The 9,603-nt window shown below is 43.1% G+C and overlaps 1 protein-coding gene across 4 annotated transcripts in view; it reads left to right on the top strand.

The window, feature by feature from the left end:
- Nucleotides 1–9,603, top strand: part of CPEB4 (cytoplasmic polyadenylation element binding protein 4) — a 56,895-nt gene that overhangs the window by 11,525 nt on the left and 35,767 nt on the right. For all 4 annotated transcript variants that reach the window (XM_028527412.2, XM_028527413.2, XM_028527414.2 and 1 more), the window contains exon 2: nucleotides 5,947–6,028. In XM_028527412.2, coding sequence (XP_028383213.1) covers nucleotides 5,947–6,028 — 82 coding nt within the window. The remainder of the gene's footprint in view (nucleotides 1–5,946; nucleotides 6,029–9,603) is intronic.

The following is a 9,603-nucleotide window of genomic DNA, read 5'->3' on the forward strand; positions in this document are numbered from 1 at the left end:
CACACTGAATTTAAAAGGTTAGTTTCGAGCTCTTTGCCTTTGCACCAGAGATAAGGGGCAGAGGGAGTATTTACTGAAAAGGTCATTAACTGCAGGGTACTGTTCCCAGGTTGTCACATACCTCACCTCATTTCTCCTCGCCACGCCTTTAGAAGGAAGGCGTTGTCCTCATTTTGCTGATGAAATCAAGGTTCAGAGGTGCCACCCTGTAAAGATCACTCGTCTAGGAAGTGATGATTTAAACACAGGTCTTGGAGTAGATCTGAATTATTTCTCTCTGCCGGGCAAGGCGAGAAGGAAGAAACAGTCAACATGAGAAGGGGACCGTTGATCCGTGAACTGGTAATCCAGGCCGGAACGCCAGTGTGTTTTTTTAATACAGTTAAGTGGTGACAAGAAATGTTTATTTACCGTGTTAAGGATTTCCAATGCTCATGAGTGTGGTTTCTTCAGTGGAGGTGGGATAAGAGAAACTTTTCTCCAAGACTTTCTAAAGAGATCTGATTTGTCACTTCCCATGGGAGCAAATGGGGCTACGGAGCCAATCAGGGTGATACCCCGAAGGCATTCACTCCTTTGGTTGTGGTTTATCACTCTCCTAGGGAGCATTTGGTGGCCTAAGATCTGTTAACACTCTCTGCCTTCATTAAAAAGTGGTCATAATGAGAGTATGAGATATTACTAAATGTGCAGATACTTACCTCTTTGACTTTAACCTTTGACACTTGCTTGGAATCCCCTCTGCTGACCCTGACCCAATCAGACCTGGTAGACGCGGAGCGGGGGCACTCAGACAACCAGGAGGGGCCAGAGATGGAGGGCTGGCCGGAACAGTGGGCATCCCTTCGTTCCTCGGGGATGAATTTTAGGAGTTACCTGCCTACCTCCTTAAGTGGGCTCTGCATGTAGTGAAGGCCCTGTATGTGGGCCCTGTATGTAGTGAAGGGTTTCATGTCTTGCAGGTGTTAATAGACTGAAATTTCTAGGTGTCAGACAAGACTCATCTAAATGGACCACTTCTCTGAGCTTCTGCCCTGAGGTCAGACTCCACTGCTTATTGTGGGACTTTGATGGCAATTAGTTAACTTCTCCCAGCTTCACTTGCCTAAAATGGGGATGATGATAGGACCCACCTCACATGAGGCTTGCGAGGAGCTAATCTGTGTAAATGATATATAACTCCTGTACGATGCGCAACAGTAGGTCAGAAGGAAGGTGTTAGCCGTTTATATTGGTGGTGACAGTGATGATGGATTTACTGTATGCTGCTCATATGCTACAGTCTGTGACGGCCGGGATGCGTGGAGCTCACAGTCCAGTGGGGAGACAGCCAGAAAAGAGCTTGTCGATATCATGTAGGATGTCAGCATGCTAGGGGGACATGGGGGGGAAAGGGACTTGTGCCCATACAGGAGTGTGAGGGTCACCTGGGAGTGGAATCTTGAAAGTTGACCATGTGGTTAACCTTTAATGTCTGTGGGTTTAAATATTCAACCCAAGAAGAATATTTACATTTTGGAAAATCTTAGATAAAAACTCTTATAGTTAGTGACCTTTGATTAATTACAGCTCTACTGGCATCTCAAACTTCCTATTTATTTAGGCACCTCTTTAGCACACTGGCATAGACTTGACCTTCAAAACAAAGTGTCTTCCTTTCCCTTGTTCCCCAGGCAAAATTTAAGCCAGAGAGAGAAACTTCCATAGGCTGGTACAGATACATGGTAATCTGAGAAGTGTCCATCACAGTAATGTCGGCCTTTGCAGGAACAGAATGAGTACGGGGAGTAGCTGAATTTTGGTTTTGGTTCTTAACGATGTGGCTACATTCATTTAATTGTATTTTGTTTTGGACCCAGTCCAGTATGCTGAAACGCCATGAACTGAAGTATAAAAGCACAAGAGTCAGTAATAGAATGGTCATGGTGGTTGATTTGTTGAAATTGAACTTGATTGTAATTTTTTCCCCAAGTTATGATAACCTTAGAGCATAGAACAGAAGGATTTGTTTGGGTTTTGAGAGCAAAGTCCTTCTCTTCATAAGGAAACCTTAAAATGGTTTATGTGGAATATTTAAGCTCGACTGTGTCATGACTGGCCCGCCAGGATGTAAGTAAGCTACCAGTCACACCCCCGAGTGCCTAATGAAGTTAGCCTGTTGAATGGAATTGCTTACCTCAGTGGTCCTCCAAGTGTGATGGTCCTCAGCTTCACTTGAAAACTTGTTAGAGATGTGAATTCTCAGACCCTACCTAGAGCCACTGAAAGAGAAACTTTGGGGGTAGACCCAGTAATCTGTGTCTGGACAGGACCTCCAGATGATTCTGATTTCCTCTCAAGCACGAGAAACACTGGCCTCCATGATCCGTCTGAACACGAACAGCAACCAAAACCCCAAACCACAAAGGATGGTTTGGACTTGCGGCCGAATTGAATCTGGTGGTTCTTTCTGATAGTAACGCTCTGCGTGGTTCGTGTGCGTCTCGCGGCTCCGTCTGGAGTGCCGTGAACACCCTGCCGTGTCATCGGTCACGTGCTGATGCAGCGCTTCCTCTTTGCCGTGACAGGTCCACTCAGATGTGTGTCACAAAGGGACAGGCCCTGCCCTTCGAAATACTGATTTTTTTCAGAAAGTTATTTTTATCAGTTTTGATTTTTATAGTGACTTGTATGATTTTTCCTTGAGGAATTGTCCTGTGAAGTAGAAATGGTGGAAACGGAAACCAATCAGTTACTGCCACACAACTCAATATATTATATTAAGATGATAATTGAAATTGCTATAATGAAAATATAACAATTAAGATCATGAAATGAAATGGGTTCTAAGCATCATAACCACGTTTGCTCTGCTGAGCCTTGGGAATAATTGGTGCTCTTTTATTTTCATGCATGATTATTAAGCTACGTGTTCCAGCATCATAAGGCCCGGTTCCTCCTTCAGACTCTGCCTCCTTCACCTACCTGATATCGACAGAGTTATTAATCACTCTAAGCTTCAGTTTCTTCATCTGTGAAATGGGATATTAACTGAACATACCTGATTGTGTAGGATTTTTGTCAGTAATAAATAAGAGACATGTGAAGCATTAGAGCTGGATAGATGTTAGCCACTGGTATTATTACTGTTGTTGTTATTACAAATACTATCACTGCTACTACCCCTTCCGCACCTGTGGGTGCGGTAGTTAACCCAGATCGGTGATGGGTCACTAATTTGTGCGCCACATCTGTCATCCCAGTAGGAGATGGAAGATACAGCTTCTCTTTCTCATGTTTTTAGCATCTCCAATATCACCCTTTATTACTCTTATGCATACATTTTGTTCTTTTGTTTAGTGAGTAATATTTGAGTGCCTGCTGTGTGTCGGGCACCAGCCAGCATTCCTGCCCCCTCGCCCCTTACAGCAGACTGTCTCATTTACTCAAATGTGTGACTTAATTAGAGTGGGCCTTGGACTGCCGTGGCCATGACCTTACCCGAGGAAGCACGCCTGCTCTGGAGTGAGACATGAACTTGAATCCTGACTGGACTGCCGAACTGTGCAGTGAACCGTGGCTTTTTGCATAGTCTTAGTTTTTATCATCAAAACAGGAATGATAGGTGTAAGGAGGTTTGAGGATTAATTAAGGCAGTGTTAATAAAGTACCTGGAATAAGGTAGGTACTTAGTAGATGCTCAATAAATGGTAGTTCTACTTTTCTCCCTTTCCTCGCTGTAGGCTGCCTACCGTAACTGGCAGTGGTGGGTGGGTTGAAGCAAATATAGTTGCCGGTGTTTTTTGTTTCATAATAGAACCTTTGACCTTTTTATTTTTTGAAATCAAGACATTCCACTCAATGAATTGTTTTAAGTGGATTTTTAAGCTTGCTATTTTGCATTAATCTGTCATTGGTTGACCCTCGCCTTTTTGTGGGCAGAAATGATAAACTTTGATTAGTAATTCTCATTCACATTTTTGGTTCCTGCTATCATCATCATCATCATTTAAACTGTGAATCTTGGAAGGACACGAGATAAAGATATCGGAAAGCTGGGCTGCCATTGTATTTTGGAGCTAGGAAAGGGACATTAGAGAGCTAATCAGACTCTTTCCTTTCCCAGATCAGGAAGGAGGTCTAGAGGATGGACTGTCAGGGTCACATGACGTGCCAGTAGGGGAGCTGGGGCTTCCCGGTGTCTGAAATCATGCTGCTGATTTATATTGATGGTCGTGTCTTGGTCATCGAGTGCAGTCAAGAAGAGCCGTCGTTTAGCAAGCCTTCTGCTTTTCAGTTGTGTACTTTCTGGGAAGTATCCTAGAAAACAGACCAGTGGTTATGCTATTTGGCTCAGCTCGCAATCAGAAAACACAAGACTGAGGAATGAGCTATGGAAATCAAAGCACTCTCGGTTTGACTTTTTCGTCATTAGGTAGGAAAACGGGCTTTGTGCTACTCTCATTTCTTGGGTTTACTTATTAGTGTCTACTCCTCCACCCATTTGCTAATGGCACAGACACTTACATTTTAGTTTTTTTTTTAATTACAGGTTAAAAATGAGCAGAAAAGATCAGCAAGAGTATGTAAATTGAGAATGATAAACTTTAGAACCTCTCTGAGAACAGAATGTTTGACAAAATATGTTGCTTTTGGAGTCTTTGAATTACCAAAGCATCATAAGAAATAAAATGTTAAACAAATGTGTAGTTGATCGTTATTATAATTGGTCATGGTGTTGGATTGTGGGCAGGAGTGCATATCAGGTCAAGGTCGGCAAGGACACGGTGCCTGTGCCTTTGGACTTCACCCCTTGTTCTCAGCATCAGCCATCTGCTGAGGCTGTTCCTTCCGAATTCATGTGGAGCCTAAAATCCCTTCTCAAAACACTGCATCTGGAGATCTTTGAGTTAAAAAATAATGTGAGGGAGAGAGAAAATATCACTGTAGAGAAGGTTATGGAATCCTGCTCGTCAAATTCCTTTTTTAAAAAAAGAGATTGATTTGAGAGAGAGAGAGAAACATCAATTTGTTGTTCCATTTACTCATGCATTTATTGTTTGATTCTTGTATGTTCCCTGACCGGGGATCAAACCCACAAACTTGGCATATTGGGGACGATGCTCTAACTAACTGAGTTATCCAGCCAGGGCCAAACTTCTTTTCTTTAATACTCTGGCTGAGGTCTTTGTGTGTATGTGCTATGCGTAAGGTGGGTCTGATGTGCGTATTGCCACCTCTTTTCAGAATATAATTTGAAAGTGTTTTCATCTCCTACTTTTCACTTATCAAGCTGAGCTTTCATTTTAGTTATCTGCAGGACTCTTCACGCGGCAGAATGCCGGGGCAGTGGGGTGGTTGTGTATTTTAGGGTTCCTCACCCACTCCTGAAATGCACTTTGTTAAGCCGGGGTTTGGGCCGGCCAGCAGTGCTCCCCACACCCTTCCTGCCCTTTAAACTTAGTGGCAGCGACATCAGGGATGCTCTGCCTCTGAGTGGTCTCGCGGTTATTTGCTGACTATTTTCATACCTCGGCTTGTAAGAAAATAGAGCTATTGTAAGTAGCACGCATAGATGCCGCTTTCCTCAGTAACTGCTGGGGCCAGCTTGGAAAGCTTGGCGGCGGCATTTTGATCTTAAGTGGCGGAGAAAGATTACAAATTTTATTTTTATATTGAATATTCTCACCTGGTTTTAACTGTTTCTGCCTTGTTAGCAAAAGTAATGCTTTTATTGGAATCATTATTGGACATCAAATCACTCTTTGTTAAGCCAGGGGTCCTTAACTCTCGTGGTTTTGGTGTCTTTTAAGTGTCCCAGAGAAAATGCGGTAATGATGCCCGTTGCACAGAGAGGGCGTGAGATTGCCACGTCGTGGTCTGCGTGGGGCCCGGGGCGGCAGGTCTTAGCGCCCTCCTTTGTGACGAATGCCATCTTAACGTGGCCTGTGGCCGTCTGTGTTGCAGGAGCGCCCCAGGACCTTTGACATGCACTCCCTGGAGAGCTCCCTCATCGACATCATGAGAGCTGAAAACGACTCGATCAAAGGTAAGTTTTAAAATGTAACTATTTGGTTTCAGTGCTGTGAAATTCGTGCTACCTGTGTAACCCGATCAACCGTATGGCACATGTGTCGGATTCCTATTTTGTGTGCAGTCAGTTTTATGCATGTTTAAATACTCGATAGCTGCCCACTGCAGGCCGTCGCGGTGTTCACGAAGAGAGCTATGGGAGGGTGAATGGCTGGGGGGGTGGGGGCAGGTAGCCGGAGAGACTCGAACCACGGGCCTCACATTTATATCTCAGGCAGGCACAGGGCAGTGGCACAAACCTGTGTGTCTGTCCGCTCGTCACGGTGACTGTGCACGAGGAAGAGTTCAAATGTTGACAGGTTTTTAGCCTAGTTTAATGTTTTTTTAAATGACCAACAGTTTCAAAGTTAAAATGATGTTGTTCTTGAAATAGTTCCTGTGTATTATGTTAAGAGAAAATAGCGCTGTTCCTACCTGGATTCCCGCCTCGTTCTGTTTCTCACTGTCTGTGCTATCTTGACAAGGAATTTGGGTTTGAGGAGGGCTCGGTGTCATCTTTATAACAAGGGATTTCAGTCAGCCTCACAATAAGGGACTTCTGGTGGGGGGCTTTAAAAACAACATACAGGTACCTGGGCCCCGTCCCGTGTGTGGGTGGGGCTTGACATATTATTCCTTTTTTTTAAAAGTTTTTTTTAAAGATATTATTTATTTGGAGAGAAGGGAAGGTAGGAAGAACGAGGAGGAGAAGCCTCCGTGTGAGAGAGAAACACCTGTCAGTCGCTTCTCGCATGCGCCCCAACCAGGGTCTGGGCCTGCAGCCCAGCCGTGTGTCCTGACCGGGAACTGAACCCGTGACCCTTTGCTTTGTGGGATGACTCCCAACCAATCAGCCACACCAGCCTAGGTGACATATTATTTCTTAATGTCCTAGTCGATGCTCATGTGTAGCCAGGGTTGAGAATGACCAGAACAGATGTTTTCTTAGGGCCCTTGCAGATCTGAGTTTGTAAAAACTATCCCACAAAATAAAATACAGGGTCCAACACAAATAATGCCCCTTCTTTACTAGAAAATCTGTTATTATGAAATTATAAGCATGTAATTTTGTAGCATAACAATATCACACTCAAGCACATCATATGATGCGTTTTAGGTGAAATGTTCAAAGTGCTGTCCACCTCCTGCGAGACATTCGCGTGCCCCACCAACCAGGCTCTGAGCAAGCCTGCTGCTGGACCCTGTATTGTTCTGTACATACATCTATTTTACTCGAAAGCACTTGAGAAAAAAAATTAGGTGGTTTGGTATATATGATCATCCCACTTAAGTTACTTGTTTGTTCACTTGTCTGCCCATTTGTTCATTTGTTCGTTCATTCATTCATTCATTCATTCACTCGATGGTTATGAGCCTGCTCTGGGCCAGACGCATCTTGCACTGGGGTTAGATGTGACAAGGTAGCCTGTGGCTTCAAGTGGTGATCAGCCTGGCCCAGTTGGGGTTTTTTTTTTCAGTCTGGTTTATCATATTACTGATGAGTAGAACTAAGTATTTTTCAGCAAGTGAATAATGGTCAGTTTTACAATGATGAAAGCTTTTGGAAGTCTGCAGAGATGAAAAATAATATATGAAAATAATACTCCATCTGATGAGGTAACTCTGAAATGAGATAATTTTGAAGGTCTTTGCTGGTGCCCTCGTGGAAACCAGACAGAGAACTAATCCAACGCACACTGCTTCTGCGGAAGGATGGTCTCTTGCTCGGGACTGGCTTCATTTTGCCACTGTTCAGCCTTCTGACTTTGGGTCATCCTTCAGCCTCTTTGGCCTTCTCGTTTTTTCATCAGAAAAATGAGGAGAGTCTCAGGTCCTTTCTAGACCAGGAAAACTGCACACCATTAGAAAGCAGCCAAAGGAGGAATCCAAATGAGGCCTGTGACCCGCACCAGGGTCCGTGTCCTGGCTCTGCACTGCAGTTATGTCAGGTGTGACCGTTAGGACACACTGTTCCCTGGGCCCTGGGACCTCTCTGTTCTGTTCTGCCTTTTGCAACTTGCTCGGAATCTGTAGTTTTTTCAAAGTTAAAAGTTAGGTACAGAAAAAGTAGCTAAAGGATATTTGTTTATTCTTAATGTATTTGATTCCTTCAGCATCTCTCTCTCTCTCTCTCTCTCTCTCTCTCTCTCTCCTGCCTCCCTCCTTCCCTCCCTTCTAACCTCTTAGGTACTAGATACTAAGGATCATAAATGATTAGAACTCATTTTCACAATAAGCACCTATTGTTTTATTAGAGAAAACACAGTTTGCAAACAGCAGCAGATGTAAACAATTTATTGCGAGATGCTCTAAGAAGCAAGTCTAATCAGTATTAGGTTGCGTGAAAGGGTTTGCATAGGTGGTTCTCACAGGATCAACAGCAGCGTCTTCTCAGTGTATCGGGTGCAGCCAGGACATCTCGCTCAGGTTTACTTCTTCTCTCTCAATGTCGAGTTTTTGTGCAAAGTTCTGCCTTTATTCAGTATTCCCTTTTTTTTTTGAATAATCTGTAACCAATTTTTACCTAAATTAAGTTTCTTTTAGCTGATTCTGTGGGGATAATCAAAAGTTAAGTCTGATGAAAGAGAAAACCAAATCCGATTGGCTGGTCTGGAACGCAAAGGTCTCGCGAAGCTGAGATCTGCGGAAGCGTGGCCAAGTGCGGTCGGGCAGACCCGGGCTTGGGGCGCCGTTCCGCCGCCGCCGCCGGTGAGGAGTCAGTGGTGGGATGTGTCTGTGAGATCCAACATGCTGTCTAGTTTATGGAAGACACTCAGTGAATAGTATCAGTATTACTAAACATCTATTACGTCTGCTCTCATGCTTATCAAATGAGAAAGCCAGTTTCAGTTTCAGTGGAAGTGGCAAGATGACTTAAGTATATCAAGTACATGTACACAAAGCAAATGAACACTGTGTGTATTTTCCTTCAAAGAGCAATAAAGAATTCACAGTTGAGTTCATGGTCCTCAAATGCAAGATTATAGTTATGCTTATATATATATATATTTTTAATCAAGATGATAAACTTTATATCACTACAGTCTATTATTACCAAAATGTAGTTTTACCTGGGGGCGTACTTTATTTGTTGTTAAACTCTCCTTATTGATTTAGATACCTGTTGGGAAAATGGATGCCCACTTCTACTAGTGGTTCTCTTGTTTTGTGACAGTTTGTTCAAAGGAAATGATAAAAGTTGAATATCTTTTAAAAATAACATATTGTCCTTTTGAAATAAGTATATGAAACCTGAATGTCCACTTTGAAAATAAATACCCTCTTCGTGTGCCCAGCTTCCTTAGAAGAACAGAAAAATGAGAGAACAGAAAATGGGCATTCATTTTGTCAGTTAGTAGAGAATGATACGCCTCTCAGAAAAAAAGTATCAACATTCACTTAAAAGAATTCATTTGAGAATTGTTTTAAAGAGACTCCATCCTATGGAGGCAAAATTTATATTTGGGTTTATCTGAAAAATAATTTAATAAAGTATATTACGATGGATGTCATTTATTTTTATCCTTCATTTGTGGCTGCTCATAGAGATGC

Source organism: Phyllostomus discolor, chromosome 13, assembly GCF_004126475.2.
Source record: "Phyllostomus discolor isolate MPI-MPIP mPhyDis1 chromosome 13, mPhyDis1.pri.v3, whole genome shotgun sequence".
Classification (NCBI taxonomy): Eukaryota; Metazoa; Chordata; class Mammalia; order Chiroptera; family Phyllostomidae; genus Phyllostomus; species Phyllostomus discolor.